The sequence below is a fragment of the Malurus melanocephalus genome, unplaced genomic scaffold (genome assembly GCF_030028575.1).
Source record: "Malurus melanocephalus ecotype Western Australia unplaced genomic scaffold, MMel_1.1 scaffold_359, whole genome shotgun sequence".
Taxonomy (NCBI): domain Eukaryota; kingdom Metazoa; phylum Chordata; class Aves; order Passeriformes; family Maluridae; genus Malurus; species Malurus melanocephalus.
Window position 1 is genome coordinate 599,022 of NW_026623591.1, and position 26,128 is coordinate 625,149.

The 26,128-nt window shown below is 43.5% G+C and overlaps 1 protein-coding gene across 2 annotated transcripts in view; it reads right to left on the reverse strand.

The window, feature by feature from the left end:
* Positions 1 to 447: 447 nt before the first annotated feature.
* Positions 448 to 26,128, reverse strand: part of MYO5B (myosin VB) — a 149,931-nt gene continuing 124,250 nt past the window's right edge. The window contains exons 28-39 of one of the 2 annotated variants that reach the window (XM_057378458.1): positions 23,855 to 24,094; positions 22,943 to 23,040; positions 13,961 to 14,159; positions 13,182 to 13,275; positions 12,026 to 12,169; positions 10,803 to 10,954; positions 10,450 to 10,539; positions 8,251 to 8,401; positions 7,194 to 7,479; positions 6,471 to 6,645; positions 5,521 to 5,601; positions 448 to 4,930 (exon numbers count right to left, since the gene is read on the reverse strand). In XM_057378458.1, coding sequence (XP_057234441.1) covers positions 4,778 to 4,930; positions 5,521 to 5,601; positions 6,471 to 6,645; positions 7,194 to 7,479; positions 8,251 to 8,401; positions 10,450 to 10,539; positions 10,803 to 10,954; positions 12,026 to 12,169; positions 13,182 to 13,275; positions 13,961 to 14,159; positions 22,943 to 23,040; positions 23,855 to 24,094 — 1,863 coding nt within the window. In that variant the 3' untranslated portion in view covers positions 448 to 4,777. Of the gene's footprint in view, positions 4,931 to 5,520; positions 5,602 to 6,470; positions 6,646 to 7,193; positions 7,480 to 8,250; positions 8,402 to 10,449; positions 10,540 to 10,802; positions 10,955 to 12,025; positions 12,170 to 13,181; positions 13,276 to 13,960; positions 14,160 to 22,942; positions 23,041 to 23,842; positions 24,095 to 26,128 lie in introns of both variants that reach the window. The other variant, XM_057378457.1, reaches the window with a different exon arrangement.

Sequence of the window (26,128 nt, forward strand, 5' to 3'; positions counted from 1 at the left end):
GGGTGCCCAGAGCAGCTGTGGCTGCCCCTGGATCCCTGGCAGTGTCCAAGGCCAGGCTGGACAYTGGGGCTGGGAGCAGCCTGGGACAGTGGGAGATGTCCCTACCATGGCAGGGATAGAAGGAGATGATTTTAAGGCCCCTTCCAATTGAAACCATTCTGGGTTTCTGTGATTTAAACACATGAATAATGGGTGGCACTTCTTCCTGTCTTCTCCACTCATTTTCAGTGGTTCTCAAGGCTTTATGATTCCTTGGTGAGAAACACACTTGGTGAGTTTCTAATTAGCTGCCAATATTTCAGCACCTCTGAAATCAAYTAATAACTTCTAAACCTTTCCATTTCATAAGGGAAAGTGTTTSTCCTAATTTCTGTTTATAAAGTACTTTGTAGTGTTAGAATGGAAAAGTTTCTAATAGATAGAAGTATATATTGAACGGGTTTATTCTTTGCATTCCTACATTTGACCAAGAGCCACAATTTCTTCAAAAGTGTTTATTTCACAAATTTTTTTATCCCCAGCTGAATATTACAGTGACTATTACAAGCATTTTTTATAAACAAAGGTGTAGTTTACAGATTTGTTCAAAATGGAAAAATATTTTATAAGCAGTAGTATTTCATCTACAGTATTCACTCATGTATATCATTCAACTTTGACAGCAGCTATACCTTCTGCTTGTWAAGATAATGACACTTCACACCACAAAAAAAAAATAAAAATATCCCCAAAGATTTCAATATAGTAGCACTTTTTAAATATTTTTTTTTCTTCTAATTTCAAATTAATTGGAAAGTCTTTGTCCACTGGCATTCACACCTTGAAATAATTTGGATACTCATCAGGGTAGTATGTCCTCTGGATTGTTCTACTTAACATCTACCTTGCTAGAATTTCTTTCAGAAAAAGAAGTAAAAATCAATTTATGACTGTAATACATATGTGAATCAATGAAGTTTGAGGGAAAAGCATCATGGAGGTTCATGCAATTTTTTTTTAAATTAAGTTCCATTGATATGCAATGACAAAATGCTAATTTTTCAGTTAATGGTCTGAAAGAATAAGTTTGCACAATTTTATGCATTTACTATTGAAAGTGGAGGAAAACGATCTGTTGTTTCAAGTGCAGCTTTTTAATTTGTATTTTTTGCAAATCAGACAAATGAGGAGTCATGTTCTGCAAAGGTTTCAGTGTTTAAATGTTGCAGGGTGATGAAAAGCAGCCACTATGCTTAAAACATGCTCATATTTTGTTATCAYTTCACGAATGTGAAGAAATTCTTGAAGATCCAGTGGAATAAACTGCATGAGCAAAAAATGTTTGTAATGTAGGATTGCATAAATTCAGTCTTGAGGTCTAAGGTTCCCTTCTATAGTCAGCTACAGCAGCTTTATCAGACAAGATACGCTACAAAATGCCAATAAAAGGAAAAAAAAAACCAAACAAAAAGAAGAAAATTAACTTTCTGGTGAAACATGGACACTGTCCTGGATGCTTCTTATAGGTCAGCCAGCATATGCCTAAACTTGTGTTTGAAGTGTTGATTTTGAAATGCTAGTGATGTGTGGGTTTTGATGATTTCATTTATTTTATTTTATTCCCAATAGTGCTTTTCTGAGATATGAGCCATCATATTTGTAAAATTCACCATGGGTCACTATTTTTTCCCAAGAACTTCAAAGTGTTTTTGCAGACCTCCTCGAATAAGATTTTATAAGTAGGGTATCCATAGACAACTCCTTCTATGACAGAATCATAAAAAATATTCCACTGTTTTAATGCTTATTTCAGAGAAACAGTGGTTGAGCTAAACAGCTAAAGGCACAGAGTGGGAAAATGCTAAACTTAATAATCAATATTGAAAAAAAAGACAGATCTGGAGAAGAGCCAGCTTTCTCTAAGCCATGCTTTGTGTTCATTTTGCTTTTTAAAGCAAAGAAGTGTACATCTGAGGCAAAAAAGGCATGCTTGAGCATAGCAATTTAACTAAATTAACATTTAAATACAAATTTTAAAAACTGCTAACAGAAAAGATAACATATATTAAAGGTATTTCTCACATAGTTCTCTTCCAGATGGATCTAACTGGATAAACTACATGATCACAGATCAAGACGTTAAATCCAAGTTCCCATCTACACATACTAAGAGTTTTTAAGAAAGTACATATAAATTATGATCCTGAAAGTGCCAGTGAAGGACCATTATCCCCTAGAAGACCATTAAGCATATTTTACAATGGTGATCAGCAACGAAGTCGTTGAAGCAGAGGATTCTGCAGCAACCTGTCACTTAGTCTGAGTGATAAGCWTAGGTTTAATTAATGTCTTGGGAATTGTACTCCAAATAATTTACATCAGAGAGAGGTAGAGACCTGAACTGCCTGAAACTGCTGACCTAAGGTGAATCCTGAGCAACAGCTCTCTGTTTAAACCACCTTACAGAAAGGCTGAATCCTGCTTTGAATCATTTATTTTTAAACTGTGATGACTACTGAAGTGTGGAAAGAAGGGAGAGAAGACAACTAAAAAAAATTCAGAGCACTGCAAAGACATTCATTGTGAAAAGAGGTAGGTAAAAATAAATAAAGCTATTGTGGATGAGTGGGTGGCAGGGTGTGCTGGGCATGGACACAGACTCAGTGGCATTACCCTCAGTGTATAGCAAGGGAGATGAAGGCACTACTGAAGACACAGCAGAGGGGAGTGCTCAAGGACTGCAGTTTGGAGGTAGACCTGGCTCTATACAAGCAAAACATCTATAATCAGATGTGTGATGGTTAAGGGGGAAAAAAATTACTTTTTAGCCTTAAGTCTGTCCTTTAGTGGTAACAGCCATTGTAAACTATRGTCTCCATTTGAAACAAGGTATTTACCCACTGGCATAGACCAATATAATTCTGCACAGCACTCAATTGTTTTGTTTAAAATGTGCTTTTTTTTTGGATAGCAATATACATATATAGTACATACAGGACTACTGCAGTTTGTATATACACCAATTATATACATGATGTCTAAAACACAACACATTCCTTGCCTAAAAAGGTAACTGCAGCAGACAGGAGTTAGTTTATCTTCAAGAAACTTCACATTCTACTTAAAACCTCTGAACAGACAGCGTACCTGGTCATAAATTTGCTGTTTGGATATACACCTGCTAAAAGGAGTCAGATGGAGAGAGCGGGTTTTTCTCTGAAAGCTCTTAGTCACGATAAAACTGCAGACCACAAAAAGAACCACAAAAGCAGGTGAGTTAAGATTCATTTTAAACAAGACTATTATGGAAGTGGAAAGGKCAGAATGCTGGCAGCCACACATCCTGATTGCAGTTTGGCACATTGTGCTATGGCAGAAGCATCSCCACGCTGAGCAGTCATGGAGCAAACACTGAGCTGTGGGAACCCACCTCCTCCCCAGCCCAGCAGTCACTGAGAACTCAGCATGTGGTGGCAAGRATCAAGAAAAAGCAATGGCCATCTTTGTGAGCAGCTGGTCCCCTTCAACATCTGTGTGGTGAGGTCAGAGGGTTGGTTTGGTTTAGTTTGTAAGTAGTTTGTAATAAAAAAAATCCTAACAGAATTTGAATTKATAACAGTTATTCTTTTAAGGTTGTTGTAGACAAAAAGTTTGGGTTCACTCCTGAAGAAATGGCTTACATTACTAACACACCATCTGACAGCTTYTCTTTTGTTTTAGACATTTCATCTCTTTTCTTGTAATTATTTTTTATTATTCTTTATTTATCCAAGACCTGTATGAGCATGACTAATAACAWTTTGGATGGCTACTGAACTGAATGGAGTTTCTCCATAGACAGCTACAGCTAGGACTAAGCCACTGAACCTAAGMAGGGTTGGATGATTAAACTAGGTGGCCTTAAGCATGTTCTATGCATGAGATTYTGATACTGGCCATATAAGAGGTCCAAGAACCTTAATAGCCACAGGATTAAAGTTTTTGACACATGAAAGCATGGGGGAAGCCAACAACAGGGACAAGGATGATGCTATACTAGAAGCAGAAGGCTTAATGCAGTCCTTTGTATATGATTACTTCACTAGAACAAAACCTTTGCTAATGTAAATCTGCTAATGTAAGGAAGTCCAATGGAACAAAGCCCTGCCAATTTATTTAAATTTCCATGAAGTAGATGCACTGAATGTATTTAGAACGAGCAAAGCATTTCTCAAACATCGAATTTGTGACAAATTCCACATCAGTGGAAWCAAGAAGTGTCCTAGCCCTGTTGCCTTTATGATCTGATAAATACATACCTTCTGCAATTTATTTTCTCAATTCACCATCGTGAATGCAGTTACTAGAAGAACTGCAGGCAGAACTGTTCTGCTATTCATACACACAAGACCACCTGCTACTAGACAAAAGATACATCCTTTGAGGCAGCACAAGTGTCTCAGATTTTCTTTGTCATAGACACCTATGAAGATCAAAATAAGCTGTCCCYCACTTCCATTCTTTTTTGTTAGTGGCTTTTGGAGATGATTATGGGCCTTGAACTATGTCAACATAAAATCAAGAAGTAAAAAATAAATCTACTTTTCAAGTATCCTTATTTCTGAGTTGCAAATTAGAAAAAAAAATCACATACAGACCAGTGTCTTTTTTAGTGTACATTTTAGCATACATTTGTTACTGTGTTCTTCCATAAGCCTGTTTGGTCCATAGTTAAAGAGCTCCTTGAATTCCTTTCACCATCTTTTCTTTCATTGCTGGAGGTCTCTCGGTGTGAGAGGTGAGCTTAGTTCTACTTTCTTCAGACTTTAATGAGAAAATCCAGATTGAGAGAAGCAGGGAGATGAATGGAGTCCATGGTGATAGAGGATGGGTTGAATGGGAACAGAACTGGGAACATGTGCTTGAAGTCTAACAGCAGCTGTGGAGGGTCATTCCGTTCTTGCAATTGCTTCTGTTGGGTTTTGGAGAAGAAAAATTCAGCATCAGTTGTTGTATTTTTTTGTCATTTTTTAACACCATCAAAGGTTGGAGGATGTACATAATTTTGCAGATATTGTAGAAAACAGTGAGAACTATTTTGTCCTCTACTACAACAGCCTTCCTCTGAGCAAGAYATATTCTGGGGGTGGCTGAATACAYRCCCTTCCTTTTCCTGCCTCCTCCTTGTGGGCATTAAAAGGTGTTTGGCTCAAATTTATTTCTCATTTAGTTGCCAATTTCTACCTCCTATCTCAGAAGTAACTCCATTGCAMCAACACTTTGTTGACTCCTGCAACCTTAATCCTCAGTTGTGTTGCTACTGAAGAACTGAATTAGCTGAGCTGGGGATTTGGGTGCTTACTGGCCTCTGATTACCAGCCTGGTTATCTCTGCAGCTGTGTGTTTTAAGTGTGTGCATACACAACACTGATTTCAGAACAACGTGCAGCAGCAGCAGCATGCCTTTTACAAATCCCCAGGCTAGCAGTGATTTAATACAGATATCACTAGAACCACAGAGATGTCATTTGTGCCCTCCAGCTGATAGCCCTTTAAATTTACCTGTATGTTTCGTATGAAAGCTACTGTCACACGTTCTTCAAACTCATTCACAGGAGTGTAGAGATTAAGAATCTTTACAATCTGTTGAAAACAAAACAGGGTTGCAGTAGTGAGAAACCCAACTTTCCAGAACTCAAAGCACCACCAGCAGTTTGTCATAATATGGCCACAAGTCTGCCAGGACAAAACCAAGAAGCAGAACAGCACATGTGTCATCCTGGTGTTTTTCTTTGCCTGCTGTAAGGTATTGCAACATCTATGGACCTGTCAAAATCACTTCTTAGGGCAACATTTGGAAATTGGGAATAGACTTGGACAAYAGGTTTATACAGGAACTCCACTTGGCTGACACATGAGGACATGGGTGACTTCTGAAGTCACCTCTGCAATACTTCTCTTGATGCTCCCTCACTCCTGCTCCTCCCCGACTGYCCCTCAGCTTTTCTCAAAACACATGTTCAGGACAGAGTATGGAGATACATTAGAAAGATTCTCTAAGAACCACTAGAGATCAGCTCACACCTCTCACTTCTCCCTTCCTACAACATTATCAAATTAAGGACAGGCAATCCAGCTGTAAAAAATGTGAGTTTATATCCTCCTGGAATGAAGTCTCCAAGTTTAATGTCAGTTCCAGTCAGCTTAGGTGGTACTTCTCTGGCCCCAATATGAATCCGTAGTGGGCATCTGGCAGACACAGCCACTTTAAGATCTGGCAAAAGACAACAGGTGGGTTTAAATTGCCAAGACTCTGACTTACACAATGAGCTCTTGGGGGCTGGGTTTCATTTTTGCACCGTTCTGGAGCTCCAGTGCCACCAGCAGCACTGTAAGAGAGGAGCCACCACTGTGACMACCTCTAAGAGCTCTGAAGAGCTGGCAGCAGGAGACCACTCCTTTCCACTCTTAAATTATCCTCCTATTATGTACACCCCTGCCCTGCTCCCTACCTGCTGGGTCGTGAGTGCYGTGCACAGGGAGCAGATGGCCTCAGCGTCCTCCGAGGTTTTCTTTTTCAGTTGCAGGAGCTGTGCTGCCTGAATCAAGGGCTCCAAAGTYTGTGCTGCTCCACTCTGCTGCAGATTCTTCCCACGCAGCCATTCCTCCAGCTGGCTTATGTTAAACCTGGATTGGCAACCAAGACAAGATGWGAGCTGAGAGGTAMGATGTAGCATCCCARAACTCCTCTTTGGGGCTCAAGATAYGTTGGTATATGTAGCTTTTTGTGATGCATGTTTGTGGTACACATGGCAAGAGACAATCAGACCAAAGCTTAATGCTCAAGAACTCAGAGTTAAATTTATACTCTATGTACATCATAAATAGGTGAGCCATGTAACAGCTGAACAATACAAGAGAGGTGCTTTTCTACAGCATTCAGATTTCTCCAWGTTTCAACAATTAAAATGAAGCTTTTAACCAGCTTTTAAATGCTAACAAAATCCTGCAAGGTACTCAGGTACCTTTGAGACTATCTACACAGAAAATGCTTTTGCTGTGCCCACTCTCCAGCTCCAGGGGAACACAAAAGATCCAATGTCAGAAGTGGAGAAGGTAGCAAAAGGAAGATTTAAATAATTTGCACTGAGAAGTGTACTTTATTTTCCAACARCTTATAAAATTAACAAGAACTTCCCTAAGCAGGCACATCCCTGCCATGAGCCCCAGCCCACCTCAGCTGCATGCCCGTGCTCCAGGAGCAGACATCCTTCCTCAGCAGGAGGTTGTTCAGGGTGACGGCGTTGATCATGTAGAAGAGCTGCTTGAACACCTGCTGGATGATCTCCGGGTCCAGGCCCTGCTCACACATGATACTATGGAATGTGTTCAGCTGGCGAATCATTTCATCCAAGCTGTAGGAGCTGTCACCTTCTGCCATGCTGGAGTTATATTTCCTGTAGCCCATTGGTTTGACACCAGAAAGCCCTTGGATACTCTCATTTTCCAACACAGCAGACACTGAAACAAGGGGGGAAAATGGGCTAAAAAGCCTGCATCCACCTATTAGTCATCAGAGGGAAGAGCTGATCCCTCCGTGGGCTGCAATGAAYRCGGATCAGTCTCAGTGAAGCGATGTCATGGATGCTGTGAGAACTGAGAGCAGGACGGATCCATGAATGGCTGGTTTACTCTGATAATGTGAAATAGTTTAAAACACACACAAATATTCTGGAATCATGCAATMGTTTGATCTGAAAGAGACCTTAAAGGCGATTTAAGTCCACCCCCTGCCATGGGCAGGGACACCTTGCACTATCCCAGATTSCTCCAAGCCCCAGTGTCCARCCTGGCCTTGGACACTKSCAGGGATGGGGCATTCCTCAGATGAATGCTCAGGGATTTGGCTRAAGAGTTAGCTCTTCTCACACCTTCCCTCACCCTTGGAAAACAAGATCTTTGAGTCTTTTTCCTCTTCCYAGTCCTCTCCTCCCTTACAATGTACATTTCCATCCATAAAATGATTAACCACAAGCCTGGGCTGGGTGGGAATGCTTTCTCTATGGTCCCYAGCAGCAAAACCTCACCTCTTCCACTCCCTCTCCAAACGAAATAAAGAAATATCTTCTACAGTGGGGGAAAAACCCCCTCATCCCTGTTAGCTTCCATCATGGGGGAAGACAAAAACTCAGCCAGGTCACACTAGCGCWGTGCAAAGGTCTGAAAAACAGGCAGAGCAGATAATCTGAGCCAAGAAACACTCTGCTAAAGGACAGAGTGCTGTGAGCTCACCGATCATGGGGTGGAGAATGCCCTCTGCGATCTTGATGAGCTGCTGGTAGATCTGGATGGACAGGTGGCCCAGCACCTGGCGGTACTCGGTCAGGTCGAAGTTCTTCAGGCAGTGCTCATTCTGCTTTGCTGTGTTTTGGGTCATGAAGCCCTGAGCAGGAAATTAAAATAYCCAGTTTCATTATCCCGGCCACTTATTGTCTGTCAAAACCGCTGCTTTAAAACCCCCACACCCTTAGAGTACTATATAACAAAATATGCTACCTAAGTGCATTATAGAAAAGATCAAGACTCATAAATCACCTTTGATTTACTCAGGCATTTGTTCATAAATTATTACTAGAGGACTACCTTTTGAAGAAAATCATTAAACTACCAGTTTTTCATTTTAGCTTTAGCAAGGATTTGCACATTTGTATTAACTGCAACATACAAGATTAGAAAAAGATACTTCAGACCCTATGAAACTACTATTTATCTATATATCCCTTTGAGTCTCAATTGTTTTTATGGGAAACAAAGTATTTTGAGATTAAGATTTTTAAAATTGAAAAAATTTATGACTGCATGTTATGTCCTTTGACAACATTCTCAACTGTTCTRAAATTCATAAATCTCTTGAAATAACGGAAATTATTGCCTGCCTTTTGCTGATGCTCCAATCCTGCATTTGGCTCTGTAAGCACTGAGTTCTGGGCTCAGATATTAATACCAGTTTTAGTGACAGAAGCCAATGTGATGGTGTAATTAACATGMATGATTTAACTGACTGTTCATATGGTCTCATTTGGTGTGAAAATTGGAACTGTGCAACTGTTTTTGTTAGTTGCTGACTAGCAAAATGCAAAAATRCAACATGCTTGTTTGAGTTTATTTCACAATTTCTCCATCTTCCTTACTAACTGAAAAGTATCATGCTCTTCACGTGACAGGACTGTAYATGGTTTGGGATTTTCTTTTAATATTTTCCTTAAAAATAAGCTGGATTTAAAATTAAAGATAACAGTATTTTGGAAACTTCTCAGAAGTATTTCTCCCCTCTATTTTTTTGCAACAAATTGTCAATGGAATTTGAAAACAGCTGTTTCACTTAACACACTAAAATATGGCAGATAACGTGAAATTTAGGACTGTGTTTTAACCCAGCCGGTTTTCTGGGGATTTTCTTTACATGCAGTATTATTATMCAGACAGAAGGGGGCAAACAAGAGCATAATTACGAGTAAGTATTCTCCAAAGTATTTTTAATCTATCTTTTRATTTTAAAAATCCAYGTCAAAGTGGATTTAAAAATCTTCAAAATCCACTATTGAGGTTTTACACACAAATCATCACCTGTTGAATGACTTGAAGTGTTAATTTAATTTTATGAAATAGTTGGTGTTTTGTCCTTACAATTTGAATGTTCAATATATCTGACAAAAATCAAGACTAAAAAAAACCCCAATATTTGGGTCTGTTGAAAGTTTTTATCTGCAGATAAATAGCTAAAGGATGGCACTGTAGCATTCTAGGAGGACTGTGATAATCCCATTTTGTTGGAAGGGATCATCTGTAATAAAGCTTATTCCAAGCTATGAAATGTTGGTTAATRAAAAGCTGTGGGACCTACTATACCCAAGAGAACAGCCTTCAAAAGAGCTGCCCATAAAGAACACAGAGAGGCTGRGAGAGCTGRKGGTGYTCACMTGGACAAGAGAAGGCTCCAGGGAGAGCTCAGAGCCCCTTTTGGGGCCTAAAGGGGCTCCAGGAGAGCTGCACAGGGACTGGGGACAAGGGCTGCAGGGACAGGACACAGGGAATGGCTTGGCAGTGCCAGAGGGCAGGGATGGATGGGATATTGGGAAGGAATTGCTGGCTGGGAGGRTGGGGAGGCCCTGGCACAGGGTGCCCAGAGCAGCTGTGGCTGCCCCTGGATCCCTGGCAGTGTCCAAGGCCAGGCTGGACATTGGGGCTGGGAGCAGCCTGGGACAGTGGAAGGTGTCCCTGCTCATGGCAGGGGTGGCACTGGATGGGCTCTGAGGTTCCTCCCAACCCAAASCACTCTGTGCTTTGAGGAGCATCTCCAGGAGCTGCCATGATTGACCCAGGAGGGAAGGTTAATCTGAGATGCCCCCACCCCACAGTGAGAGGGCAGCCCCTGGCCCCAGGAGGATCAGGACCCTCCCTGCAGGGACACAGCCCCGGCCGGGCTCTCACCGTGTCCCCGCTGTACTGCTTCAGGCAGTGCAGGAGSCGGCACGTGTTCGCCAGCCAGAACGACGTCATCTCAAAGTCATCGTTGTGCTTCTGCAGAGACAAAGTTCAAACATGTGAGATCCTCCCACCCTGCAGTGGGGGGTGCTGGCATCACAAAATGAAGACATTTTGAGTTTTCCCTCTGCAGCTGGGCAGTATTAGCCATTTCTTCCCTGCAATTTTTTTTTTTTTTTTGTGATTTCTAAATACAAACGATTTCATTGCTAAAATCAMAATTCCCTTTGTTCTTCTAAAAAGGATTATTACTGTCCGACAGCCTCTCAGCCCTGACACAAGAGCAAATGGGCACCTGCCTTGAGCACTTTCTTAACGCCATTGATGGTGGAGGTGAGCAAGGAGTGCACCTTCTGGTCATCATTGATGTAATCTGCATGTCTGATGCACATGTACAGGATGTAGGCAGGAAGGCAGGGAACAGTAGCAGACACTGCCTGGGGCTTGAGATCTAGAAAAGTCAACAATTAAAAACTAAAAAATTTCACCAGAACACCCAAACTTAGATTTCCCCAACTGACAGGTAAAACAAAGAGCACCAGAGCTGATGTACCCAGACAAATCCCTTTCGCCTCAGCCCCAAGGAAAATGATATTTTGGCTCTGCAACTTGCATCCCTCTCTGTAGCCTCAACACAGAGCCAAAGGTCCAGCTGCAGGACAGAGGGACCTGCCCCAGATCCTCAACACTAGGGCTTGGGAGGGTAGCCCTGTTTGCTCTGAGATTTGTGACATCTCATGGATGCACAGGTAGAGCTAGAGCTTCTTCATCATGCAAAACCCTACCCCAGCAGCAAACAAACCACCTTAGAACAGCTCCCTGAARCTTTCTGGAATATCTCCCACAAGTTGTAAATCCCCCCTCTGAACTGGTGACAGTAAACTGCTGTTTCCCTCACAGTTCTGAATCCTAATGGCAGCTGTGGGCATTTGGAGCCTCTAAAGAACAAGCCTGTCTGATCAGGGGAACTTCAGTGCCCACAGCAATGGGCTAGTACTGCTCTTTGATCACTTTTAGGATCCTCACTAGGCTCTGCTGGGTAACACAGTGGTGATAAATACTAGMACCTAGCCAGGGAAGCCTGACTTCCTGAGCACTGAGTGAGGGGATGCTGCAGCAATTCTGACCAGACTGTACAATGYAGCAGAGCTCACAAGTTCATTATCTGTTATTTGCTCATAAACCGAACTGCCTGTGTCCCAAATCCCAGGGGTCTATCCTTCTGCCACCCCCTCCCCATCTATCACATTGCACAAAGCTCAGCAAGTTAACGCCTGCTCCAAAAACTGCAGCCTTGCTTTGCATTTCCCTTTTTTTGCTGTCCCTAAGGGATTGTATCCATACTGGTCTATCTGCTTAGTGCAGCATTACTTTACCTACCCAAACTGCCATCACCACAAACATGCAGCCCCAGAAGGGATTAACTGAGAAGATCTATTTGTCTACCTTGATGTCTCAAGTTTAYAAACATCCCCAGCAGGGGAAGGAGGAGCCAGGCAGAGGAGCAGAGCAAGTTCCTCACCTGTAATGAGGTTTCGGATAAGAAGTGGCTCATCTTCTTTGTAATATTCCAGCATGCCCTGAAAATCTTTCTCCTTCCTCTGGACAGCAACCTGCATGTTCCGCTCATGTGGCCTCCTCTCTGCTGGCACTGTGGTCTGGGATGCTGTGAACACAAAAGACCATCAACGGTGGCACCTGGAAATCAACAACTATTCAGGCTCTCCACTGGCCTTAGTGCAGAGACCAAGCCAAAAAGTTATATATTAAATTCCCAACAATGTCATCAGCTTTTATTATATTTTTTTTTTAATTATAAAATATAAACAATCAGGTCCTAGATTATCATCTCACAGAATCCTGATTCTAAATAAAAGTGCAAAACTTGAACTTAAAAGAGGAAAAAATGAAGACATTTTTTATTTTCCAAGAGACCACAGGCTAGAAGGTAACAGGCTAGAAGGTAGCAAGCTTAGGGTATGATTTTGACAGGGCAGGGCAAAAAACAGGCAGGCAATGCAAAATCCCTAAGCATGGCATCTTCTGCCTGCCTGCAAAGCTGCAAACTGTAGTGCTGAAGTGTAATAAAGCAGAAGAGACCAGCATGCAAATACTGCAGCACGCAGCATGCAAATCACACTGACAGAGACCAGCTGGGCCAGCCGTGGAAACCCTCCAGTTACTCAGCTTAATTTCACTTAATGCCTGGTTTCCAGAAATTAACTCATGAGAATTGGGCTCTCTGATTAATCACAGCTTCTCCAGAGAGCAGGAAGCTCTTTCTGTACAATATAGATGCCAAATTGAAGGTGCTTTCTCATCAAGCAGAACATACATACACATTTTAATACTAAAGGATTATAATGCCCTCYTCAAAATTGATAGATCAAAGCATTTTCCTGCTGGCCACTGGGCTTGTTTCTGTATCTCTGCCTGAGTCACTGCATTGACTGCAATGACAGCAAAAAGGTTTCCTTAAATATCCTCCAAACCCTGGTACAGGGTCAGCATCAGCTGAGTGCCTCCTGCTAGTTCAGTGCCAGAACAAGCAAAATCTTACTTTCACGGAAAGAAAAAGAGGGAAAGCCCCCCAAACCCTGCAGCTCTCCAAGGCTGGCCAAAGAAGTAAAACCSAAGTGCAGTTCCCTCAACTCAGTATCTCCCAATGCACAAGTCACCTTCAAAATCTTGGACCTTCTTCATGTAGATCTTCAGCTGCTTCTTCAGCTTCTTTTCATTCTTTTCCAACTTTTCCAGCAATTCTTTAAGATCCTGAAAGACAGAAGATGCCTTTAAAAAAAAAAAAAACCTTGACAACTCCAAGAACCACTTATTTGGGGTGAGTCTAAGGCTGGAGTCTGGTCTGTGCATCACCAAAGCATGGTATGAGCATCTTGGAAAAGGAGCTCACCCACAGTGTTTAATCCTGTTAATGGCATTTCGTCACATTTAAACAGGTTCATTTAGGTACTGGAGTTTTTGAAAAAGACAAGAGCTCAGGAGGTGCCAACATTCCCTCCAGACCTTGCCCACAGATACAGAAGGGGAGAAAGGGAAAGTTTATGGTCATCCATGCCAACTTTCTGAAGTGGCAACTGCCCTTTCACTCCTCCAATACAAGCACGTAAAATGAAAGGATTGTGCTGCTTTTGTGCCTAATGGGGTAGAGGGATCCACAGTGATCTGATTTGGAAGGCAGTGACACAAAGTAGACAGGTTAAAAAAGCATTTAAAAAAAAATGAAAATAAAGAACCTAAAGTCATACAGCCATAGAAAATCAGCTCAAGGCCAAGGACCAACGCTCCCAAAAGCGTCAGTGGGAGATGCTGATGGATTGCACAGAGTTTAGGAGGGGTGAAAGARATCYCCRTGCCCTCCCCTCCCTGTTATACCTMCTATCTCCATTCTCTCAAATTGTTTTTTCCCTCTTTCTGTGTTTTCAGCACAGCCTCTTACCAGGTTTTCGTTGGTCAGACGTGTAATTTCTTGCTGAAGTCCAAACTCCACCTGAACCTCTGGAGAGAGCTGCARGGTCTGCAGGAATGCCTGCTGCTGCTTCTCCAGTTCTTCTTGCATTAAATCTACCTGGTTTCTCAGAGCTTCCATCTCCTCCTCATGTTCCCTTCTCTGATCCTGGAGCTGTGCTTCCAGCAACCTGAGAACAGGACCACACTCATCAGTCTGTGATGTCAGCATGGTAGTAACCATCATTTGAGTTCAGATCCTTGAAAAATAGCAGCTTGGGAGATATTCCCAGTCAACCTCCCTATAAAACTGACGAACAAGGTTCTGTGGCTATTACTGCCACAGTAGTCTGTCATTTGCTATACTGCAGGTTAAACACTTTTGAAATTAAGAGACATGAAATCAAATGTTGGGTTTTGTTTTTTTTAAATAAAGTGAGGGAAAAATCCCAAAGCACCCTTTTAATTTAACTGCATCAAACATTAAGGTACTTTTACTTGAAAAAAGCAAATGCATGGCAAGAAAGCAGCACAGATCAACACTAGCAGGTTTTGTTTCCAAATGCCCAGCCTGAAGGACATTTGTTCCTATGTTCCTTTCCTTTTCTCACTCTTGAGAACTGAACTGCAGGCCTCACAAACGATTCTGTTGGCTGGAATGCCACTGTCTTTGTTTGCTACAGCTGGGAGTATCATAAAAGGCAGAAGATAAAACCATCCATTCCTCCTAGCCGTTTGTAGAGCTGCTATCCATCTTTGTTTAAAAAAGTACACTCTCTTCTGCCTCAGTTTGCTTCCTTCTAGCCCAAGAYATACAAATACCAACACCACAACACACAGCTGGGAGAATCCACCAAAACCACCCCTTCTCCCACTTTGGGTGCACACTCCATGTATCCCTCCAGTWATTTGTCCTGCCAACCCTTCTCACCACCCTTTCACCTACACCAGGTCATCATCCAGCCCTGCATGAGGACAATTGTGGCAAGGCAGGGGCTGTGGAATGCTGAGCTAAAGAGTTAGTAACACRTTCAGTTAATGGATTATCCAGCCATTTGCTATGCCAGAATGCCTTTTTTTAATGCAGTAGAAGAATGATTCACACTGAGATGTCAACTGCAGACACCTGTGCTGATGGTGACAAACCTGGCAGGTAAAATGGCAATTGATATTTTAAGAGTGTGCACTACCCTGTGCTAAGTGGAAATCTCCCTTCAGCGCAGCAGCTCTTGCCAGAAGACTGGAGAAAATTACTCCAGAAGGTATGAGGACTCTGAGAGAGGCCACCAAACCACCAACTGCAAAGCATACTCCCAGATTATACAGGGCAATGGAAGGAATGAMTCAAGGGGATAAACAAGCCCCTTGAAGCTCATGGATGTACCTGGGCAGAGCTAAGGATCACCTCATACCCACCTCATAGCCTTTTGACACAGGATGCAAACAGCAATCCTCAAAGATAAAGAGGACTCTGGTGTCAGTACCTTCACAGTGACCCAGGACATGCACAGACACACATCTGGGCCAGTGAGAAAAAACCTACAACTCTCTCTGGCCACTGGGAAATCCATGGTGATCCACACCTGTGACCTGTTTCCCTCCAGAACCATTATGCATGGATTTTTTTTTTTTTTCTGATGGTTGTTGTTTTGGGTTTTTTTCTTTAATAACTCATATAAAAGAATGCGTGCTTTTAGGGAAGATTCCTTGATGAAAAGTACTACTCCCCAGGTTGTTTTGTCTGTTTTTTGTTGTCTTTAGAAAACTAAACAACACAATCTCTACTCCCACTTTCCAGCACAAGACAGAAAAGCATGTTTTTCAGATGCAGAACCATGGGCAATAATGCTGTCAGCCTCATAATCCTGTCAGGAGTTATATTCTTAATAGGTTTGGAAAATACAGACCCATCATGACATGAGTATTAAGTACTTAATTTTCATTTTATTTCTTCATATTGGGATTATTTTGGATTCAGTCCAGATAATCCATAAGACACCCTCAGAAGAACATGCTCCTTCTGTCAACCTGGGTTCCTACTTTGCTTGGAAAAACACATGAAATAATCCCTGTTATTTTTTCCTGTTATTTTTTCCTGTTATTGCCTGGTTTCACTCTGATACATCTAGATGTGACCATTTTAGACTACTCTATACAACACATTTGGATTTTTCATCTCTTCAATGTCCTTAAACCTTCAATCAAAATCTTATTTACTGGAGCCCCATGGACACCAAGCACAGGGGTGATGCAGGACAAGAATCCAGGAATGCCCCAGGAGGGATRTTTGCCGGGCAGAGCAGGATGTGTGGATGGCACCCTGTGTCACCACGTGCCCTTCTCACCCACAGACAGCACACGGATGGGAGCACACAATCCCCAGGAGCATGCAAAGCTGACAGCACTGGGATACAAGGACAGGCACTCCCCTTCCAACAGCTTAAGGACTGAGATAAAACCCTTCTGAGAAGTGCCATAGGGTTTTTTTAGCTTCTTGGAGATACCAGCCTTCCAACCCCTTCACCACGCAATTTCCCGTGAATGACACACAATCCTTACTGGATCACAGCTCAGGCAYTAGTGACAACAGCCACCACCAGCAACAGCCAACTAGAATCACAATGCCTCCTCTGGAAATTAGAGCAGGGTCTCAGTTCCTGCCGTTTGGGAATCCAACCTCCAGCTACTCCCAGAGAGGACAACGGGCCCTGTCCAGGMGCACATGGCAACAGCAGAGCAAGAGAAAGAAACAAGAGGGAAGGAAAAGGGAGGAGAGGGGAGAAGCAGCAGCACGGAAAAAAAGAAAATGTTTGACCTGGCAACTTGCTTTAAACCTTGATAAGCCAAGCCGAGCTCTCCATCTTCATTGAGATACCCCCAGTCCTCAGTCTTGCTAGAAATAAAGGACAGAAAAAGGAAACAAGAGGACAGAGAAAGACAAAAGGTCAATTGAAAGAGAAGGGGAAAAGGTGCAGAACCCTTATTCATTTTATTTAGTATTACTTTTTAGAGCACACTTGCACTGCATTGCATTTCTTTTTCCACCACAGGGAAGGAGGGCTCTGCCCTGGTTGCACCCCGCATGGCATTTTAAAAACAAGTTTCTCCATTTCCTCTTTCTGCAGCAACTCCCARTGGACTAAAATAAATTCTCCTCCTCCTACTTCAGCCCAGGGTTTCCTCAGCATTTGAGTCAAACACATCAGTCTTTCCTCAGAGCAACCTTTGGTCCAAGCACCACATGCATCCACATGAGATCAATCTCTTCTGTATATATCCAGGCAGAAAAGTGCTCAGAAAAGTCTCATCTCACTTTAATACTTTTAGCAGATTGTGTTTCTTTGGCCTCCCTTTAGCAGATTGTTTGCCTCTTTTTTTTTTTTCAAGTTATATGAGGCAAGAAGCTAATTTATCTTTTCTAATGAGGTGTTGAACACATTACAAATGAGTGATGTAAGCTGGTCAACTCRACCTGAAACACTTGTTACAGCAAGATTTTACGTGGCTTTGTTGTCAGTTAGAAAAGAGTGTTTGTTTTATACAGTAACAACTTAAAAAGTAAATAAAGAAATCATCAAACTTACTAAAAAAAAAAAAAAAAAAAAAAAAAAAAAAAAAAAAAAAAAAAAAACCAACACAAAAAGAAGCAAGCCAACAAACATCTCCTGCTTTGAAAAGAGCTGTAGCAGATGCCATTCCCTGGCAAGGGAATCTCTGCATATTTCAGTGAAAAAGCACAACACACAGAGTTTCTGCAGCAAATTCTCACACGAGGAAAGTGGTGAGAAATGCGGTGTTGGAGCAGTGCCTCGAAAGGGCTCAGGAGGTGCCTCACCACCACAGACAGCTCATGCCTCCCTTCCCCAGTGCTCRGGCACAGCAGTTCCCAAAACTGGCAAACAATTCAGGCACTGACACTTGCAAAGTTCATCTGTTAGAGCTACATGWATGAATTTAAATTAAAACCTTGTTGCTACCCCAAATGTAGCAGGTTTCCAAAAGGGTCTGCAGGCTRACAGATACAGGGAGGCTTATTGGTGTTATTTGCATGTACTTGTTAGTACAATCTTTCTTTTTGGTTCATATAATCTTAGCAGGACACATCTTCAGGCACTGAAAACCAATGAAAAAGCAGGAAGGATCCTCACTGTTTGCTGCATGTCAGAAATCTGTGAAATCTCACATGATGAGCAGCATTTTTAAGAGATAGCCCCTTTGGAAAAATAGCTTTCCTTCCTTTTTTAACCATAAGCAATGTGGTAAATGAGGAGAGCAGTTCAAGGAAGTGCCATTATAAGATAAATACATAAAAATGCTGTTTTAAGATCTGATACATAAATAAAATCTGATAAATACATAAAAATGCTGATGAAATCCACACCTGCTCTAGTAATTAGGCATTCAGTCCATCTCTATCAACGTAGCACTGACTCAAAAATCACTGCTCCCCCGTCTCYTAGAAGTTCATGTTGACCAAGACAYAGAAAGTCCTTTCAACRTAATTAGATTAATTAGCATCTGAAACATAATGTCCTAAAATGCTGTGGAAATCCTACTCTCAGATAAGGCTGGAGAGGAGTTGGAGGAGTTGGACGGTTCACCAAGGCCTTGTTTCCCCTTTATCCTGATGTTGGAGGCACGGGTCTGGGGGAGCAGCTGAGACCTGCAGCCAGCAAACTGCCCTCTGTAAAAGTGAGAAATTCCTGCCCAGACATCTCCCTGCCCTGTGAAAGTAGCTTAAGGGAGGTGTACATACACCAAATCCAAAGATGTTAATTTCAGCATCTTCCATAAATGATCATCTCTTGATAAAGAAGGGGCATGTCACTTTCAAACACAGATACACCTGTTGGTTTTAGTTAAATGGGAAAATAATGTGCATCACAGACTAGATACATGGCAGAGTGGGAAGACACCCATGGAAGAGTGGCAAGTGGAGATATGAACCCWTYCCAYAGGATGGCCTCTCCYAGCAAAAGCATCCCCCATGTGAAGYCAGTATCAGCTCATCACTTTCCACAGCAGCTGCAAGTGGGACTTGCCCAACAGGAAAAAAAAAATCCACACACTCAACAGAAATCACTTGGAAGCTGYCATGGAAGCTAATTTCAAAGGCACAGCCTGATTTACTTTGAGCTGCCGGTTATTATCTCTAACACCATCATCCAGTCTCTCACTAGCCCTRTGTTTCCACCAAGATCAAACAGGCTTGAAAGAATGATCCCAAGAATTGAAACAGGGAACAAAAAGCCTACTTAGGTTTAGATTCAGTTATTGAAGCAGAAAATGAGGTAGGAACTAACTTAATCATTTTCACCTTAGCAGTTGAAATTCTGCAGGAAAAAAAAAAAAAGAAAAAAGGTAAAAAGAAAGAAAAAAGCAGAATTTAATACATTTATAAAATGCTGCTTTTAGTTCAAACTTGCCCTTGACCTGGAATCAAAGGGCTTTCCTCTAAAAGCTTTGTGGAGAGAGTGGGCAGGGTTAGCAKCACCTGGCAAAGCTCTTCCTGGTTTCTTCCTGCTCTATTTAGAAGTGTTGCATTTCACAGACATAGAGAGAATAAAAGATTGGTCTTCCTCCAGAATAAAACCATGCTCTGTCCTCAGCCCAAATGGCTAAGATGTGATGACTTCAAGCTAGGAGTGAAGTCATGGTGGAGCAAGGCTTTACCACATCAGTCAGCCCTGGGTGTGTGGAAGAGTGTCCACATTGGTCAAAAAGCACGACAAACTGGGGGGCAAAGAGCAGCTGACACCCCTGAAGGACAGGGCCACCCAAAGGGACCTGCAACAAGCCCAAGCAGTGGCCCAAGGGAACCACCAAGTGCTGGAGCTGCACCTGAATCAAGGTGGCCCCTGTATCAACCCAGGCTGGGATGAGCCGATGGAGCAGCCCTGGGAGAAGGGAGAAGGTGCTGGGGGTGAGAGCAGAACCTGCCCCGGCCCTGAACCCCCCGAGCCCTGGGCTGAGCCCCAGCGTGGGCAGCAGGGGAGGGGGGGATTGTGCCCCTCTGCCCCGCTCAGGTGAGACCCCACCTGCAGAGCTGCCCCAGCCCTGGGCAACAACAGCACAGGGACCTGGAGCTGCTGCAGCCAGGCCAGAGGAGGCCACRGAGATGCTGCCAGGGCTGGAGCCCCTCTGCTCTGGAGCCAGGCTGGGAGAGCTGGGGGTGCTCACCTGGACAAGAGAAGGCTCCAGGGAGAGCTCAGAGCCCCTTTTGGGGCCTAAAGGGGCTCCAGGAGAGCTGCACAGGGACTGGGGACAAGGGCTGCAGGGACAGGACACAGGGAATGGCTTGGCAGTGGCAGAGGGCAGGGATGGATGGGATATTGGGAAGGGATTGCTGKCTGGGAGGGCGGGGAGGCCCTGGCACAGGGTGCCCAGAGCAGCTGTGGCTGYCCCTGGATCCCTGGCAGTGTCCAAGGCCAGGCTGGACATCGGGGCTGGGAGCAGCCTGGGACAGTGGAACGTGTCCCTGCCATGGCAGGAGGTTGGAAGGAGATGTACTTCAAGGTCTCTTCCTACTCAAACCATTCTAGGATTCTATGAAAGAAAAATGGGAGTGCTTCTTCCAGAGCAGGTGAGAGAAAAACTGGCTCTTGCTTATACATTCCACTTCAGAACTGCAACCTCACGAAAAAGGCTTCCCATTAAAGTATTTATTGATCAATATTAGAAGGGGAAGGCATTTCTGTTTGTCATGCTGACACCCTTGGGTACAGAGCTGTGTAAGTACAAATACAAGTTTATGCTGGGGGAGGSAATGTTAATTYATGACCCCAAACACAATAATCCARGCTCCTYGAGCATTTTTCTTGATCCATTTTAYTGCCACCACCAGCAGCCTACAGCTTGTAATGCAGCCCAAAACACAGACAACTGCAGGGGGAACCCTGTAAGGGGGAGGCTGGTGGTGGCTAATGAGCTACTGGATAAATCACTGCAGAAAATCAGGGTGAGAGCAATTGAGCTATTGCTGCTATGTTTCGAGAGCCATGCTCCATCCAAGCTTCACATGAAAGGCAGATGAAAGAATAAGGAACTGAGCCTGAAGACTGCAGATTTCCTTCCCAAAATTCAAGAGGCCAAAAACCACCGAGGCCAGATCACATGAACTTCTCATAGCTGCAATTCACCCGTGCAATTGCAAGGAAAGAGATTTGTACTCTTGTGGAAAATTAGATCCTGAAAAATTATAGGCCYTGGATGGATATAAAAGCCATRGGGATGTGSCACTTGAGGACATGGTTTAGTGCTGGCCTTGACAGTGCTGGGGGAAGGGATGGGCCTCAAGACATCTTTTTGGGTAATCTAAATGATTCTGTAATTCARTTCTCTCTGCAGAAGCCAAGTGTGGAAACCAGAATGTCTGAAGGAGGACTGGAGCCTCCTGGCAGGCTACAGAAGACATCATATGCACCAGTATGGACAGATACCAATTAACACTGGGGACCAARGACACAGCCTGGTCAGACACACATCCTGCAAAAGCAGCAGCTCTTATTTTGGCTCCTTCACTAACCCCTGAACACAAACTAACCATCCCTACACATGCACACTGGAAAATTCAGGGAGTAATTAACGCTGTGCCCAACAATGGGATCTCACAGATTGTATCAGTGCCCACCGCTTGAGGAGAACGTTGGAAGGAAAGAAGAGAAAATTCACAGAATTCATTAACTGACCAAAACCCACTCCTTGCTGCAGGAAGCAAATGAGCTCCATTGATTTACTGTGATGTGCAAATTAATCTCATCACTTCTGCTGCAGGAGGGGCAGAAATTTCATCAGCAAGTTAATTTCAGGAAAGCAAATATTCAATGGCAAATTGAAAAGAAAAAAAAAAACAAACACAAAGATCAGTCCTGATCCTGCCAGACATGATGCCCAGGTGAGAAACTAACATCATGAGAGTTGGGGACCCCAATAATCCCCATTCCTCCAGCACTCCAAACCTGGGGAAAGCTGGCAGAACATCCTAGGCAAAGCCCCMGTCCGACCATCGAAGTTTTCAGTTCCAATCAAATGAGCCTTTCCTCAAATTCACACAGCTATGAACAAAATCCTCATTAAGTCAGGTCCCAGCCTGAACTGTTAACAACCTTTTGCAACCACTCCATAAAGTAACAAACTATACCATGTTATTAAAWGCCATTAATCCACAATGGCTGGTTCTTCTATTTTGAATGGAAATTATTTAGAGAGAAAAAGCCTCAAACATCTGTATTTGTCAAGAGAAAAAAAAAGATAGGCATTCCATTTCCTTGAAGTAAAATAAAAATTTACTTCTTGTATTATCTTGCTGTTTAATCCATGTAATTTTTCCTTCTCGCAAGATATTGCTTTATTATTCAAGGTCCCCCTGGGGAGCTGCAAGGACTGATTTAATACTTGGCAATACCAGCCCATTGTTACTGTCAGGACAGACACATGTTCACAGTGTTAATCCTCTCTGTGGTAAACCTGCAAACAAACAGYTGCTCCTGACACTGAGTTTGGATGAGAGAAAACCAATAATGTGAGTGTTTCCAGGGAATACAGCATGTTTGTTAGCTCAGTTAACCACAGCAGGCTTTTGCCTCTGGGAAAATGAGAAGGGAACTGTGATATCTTCCCAGCATGGTATGAGAAAGCTGAAATAAGTGTCTCAAATACAACCCAAATCTTAGTCTTGCTGCTATTTACATACTGGAAATGAAATCAAAACCCAATTTTGCTCACTTTCATGTTTGCTTTTCCACCTGTTCAGTATCTGACTRGAACCAGTTGACCTTAAAGGTCCCTTTTGACCCAAAGCATTCCAGGATTCTGCAATTCCATAAGATGCATGTCTTTGGTTTCACCTTTATGGCCCACCCCTGAGTCCATAACACAATCCAGAGGCTGGTAACTCTCTAAAACATTGATTTTGGTGTAGATCCACCTCTCATACCAGAAGCCCTGGTGCTGGCGAGGTCTGTGCCACACTTACCGGTTGGTCTCACACACGCCCTGGTAGGCTTCGATCGCGTCCTCCTGGTCCACGTGCCTGTCACTGTTGGGCCAGCTGGCATTGGGGGAGATGCTCTCCTAAATTCAGCATGCAAAACAGCAACATGACATCCTGCTTTAAAATTCTGCCTGGATTTAAAAGTTCCTGACACTGAACAGCTCCCAACCATTCTGTTAAAAGCATCCCCASGGCATCCACCAGACTATTGAATTTCTGTAAATCCACACACATGCAGCAGGAAAGATAAGGGATTGAAGAAAGATGCAGTGAACTTGGGAGAGGGATAAGCTGGGTGTTTGTTTGGCTTGGTCTGATATACAAAACATAACAAAACTTTTGAGGAATGGAAGGTAAATCTTTATTGTAAATCAATAAAGATTTAGCTTCCAGAAGAGATGCCCTCCCCTTGGAAYATGCTCCAAATATAAATCCCACCACAGCTGTCAGGGGACAGGCTACCTCCTTGCCTGCGTGTAAGAAGAAATGCATTACAGGCATGAGGTTGCACCAGCCTCAAGTCAGCAGAATMTGGTCTAGAAATTCCCTTCCCTGCCCCACTTCATTGCACAAAAAGGTAATTGTCACAAAACGTCACACATTGGTGCAGGGCTGGAGAAGTTGTTCCTTGGTGTGGGCTGGCTRGACCTCGTCAGCTACGTCCCCTTACAGCAGTACCATGGGACAGACAGTCCTGGGCTATCTGAAATGCCATGGACKACACCTCATTCCTAGGCAGGACCTCATATCTCCCTGCACAACCCTYCATAACCTCCCTGTGCCATCCTGCCACTTGGAGCCTAGCAGAGCAGAAATGCCAGCGCTCAGGCAGCCAGAAAATCCCCACCAGCAGAGGGGAGGAAGGAAAAGAAAATCCATTACCCTCTCATTTACCATGTTCTTCCCYGTCTCYTTCTGCTGGGCTGCYTTCATAATCTGCGACCTGAGGATGAGCACCTCTTCCTTGCGCACCTCCAGTTCCTCATTGGCTGATTTCAGCTGGTTCAGGAGGAGGTTGTAGCTGTCCTGGATGTCATTGGAGGAGTTGTTCTGGGTGGCATGGTCAGCGATGGCCTTCCTCAGCTCATTGAGCTCATTTTTCAGCTTCTTGTTCTCCGACTCCAGCTCTTGCCTCTGGAAAACATCGAGCCAACAAGCAGTTTAGATAAACTGCCCAGTGTTGCCTTGTCCTGCTCTGAGATGCCTCTAGGGTGACCCAATTATGGATGATTACASGTCAATTCAAGCCAAGATCTGGGTTTTGCTGACAGCCCAGCCACTATGGTTCAGGGAAGGTTTTTGCTTTAGTCAGCAGACTGTTGCTATTTAATAACAACACTACAGGGTGACCCAAGGTATTTTTTATTTGTTGACATTATTTCTAAACACAAAAGCAGGCTGTTAAATAAGCTAAGCATGCTCTTTTCTCCTCCACCTCTTTTCCTCCTGAATCAATAAATCACACAAYCCCCACAATGTTTAGCTACCCTTCACATTCAATAGATAAGCTGGAAGATGCTGATTTGCATAACCCATTGTCATGGCAGGCATCGCTTAGGTGAGCCACAGGTCTGTGAATTCCCTCTTCTTTTCTCAGACATTTTGCAATTCCCTCACCCCAGTGCAGTGCTTACAGCTGGAGGATTTCCTCACTCTGATGCCTCCTCCAACACTGGCGTTCGACAGGCAGAGTCAACACTGAGTAGCAAGTTTGATGCTGTCTGATTCTCCTAAATAATGTATTTGCTGAGACAACTGAAGGGCTTACTTAATTTGCATGGCAACAGAAAACAGAAGAACAGAACTCTGTCAGATAAGACAGCCTTTATTTCAGTCTGTCACCACAAAGCTTTGCATGCAGGTGGCAGCACAACGTTTGGCAGCTCTTTGCCACCACCCAAAACCCACCTGGAGCATCCCTGCTGGGTCAAGAGCAGCTTTRCTCCTGCACATGGTGCAGTCACATAATCATGGGATGGTTTGGGTGGGAAGGGACCTTAAAGCCCATCCAGTTCCAMCCCCTGCCATGGGCAGGGACACTTTCTGMTGTCCCAGTTTGCTCCAAGCCCCATCCAACCTGGCCTAGAACACTCTATACCAGAGCCTCACCACCCTCTTAGCTAAGAACTTCATCCCCATATCCCATCCAAATCTACCCCCTTTCAGCTTAAATCCATCAGTCCTTGTTGTGGGTCACAAACAGGGTGGGACCCACACTCCTGGGCTCCTGTTCACAATCCCTCTTCCCCCTGCACTTATCCTCTACCTCTGGCTGCTGCACAGTGGCACTCAGGACTACTCCCTCCTGTCCCCACACTCCCAGACTTGTCAGGCAATGCCAAACCCGAACAGGACTCCTGTCAAGCATGGCACAAACCAACACCTCAGCATGTGAGCCGACAGAGTCTGCTGTCTGACTGACGTGGGGGCAGCTCCTTCCTAGGGACCAAACCTATTCATGTGGATTCTCCAATGTCTAAACAGCACAAGATCTTTCCCCACTGTCACCCATGTGTTTCCATCTCCCCGCTGCTTACTGAGACTTTCCATAGCTTCCTTACAACCCCTCWTATCTCTGGGATAGCTGCTTCATTATCGGTTTGGGCTGAGTCAAGCTAATGAATCCAAAAATGGCTGAGGGGGATGGTGGCAATTTATACAATTTACACAGTGTGTAGTTAGCACAGCTGTGTAAACCCCGTTTCCATAGGAAACAAGTGTTATAATTATAAATCCTTACAAATTATAAATAGCATGGCTTATCACAGCAGAGGTGTGAACAGAATAGCTGATCTGGCATCTGGACAGCCTGCTCCTAGCTRAACAAACAACATCAGTAATGGGGCATATTCAGGTACTTTATACCATCTGCCAAGAAAAAAACAGAARGGTAAGAAATGCCTTAGATCCATCAATTCCTCCACACTGACCATGGCAGAGGGAGTATATGAGACACAGGCTTTTCTGTAACTGGTGTTTAAAGCAAGAGCTGGAAGTGTGTGCGTGTGGTAACTGATATCAAACTGAGTTTAGCTCTTCCTGCCACGTGGAGAAAGCATCACCTGGCTCCTCATGGATCGTGAATGCAATTATTTGCTTTCCTACTAAAATAGCTCTTCTGTGGGTTTTGTTATTTGTTGGGTAAGACCCGTGATTTCCTTTTTCTTC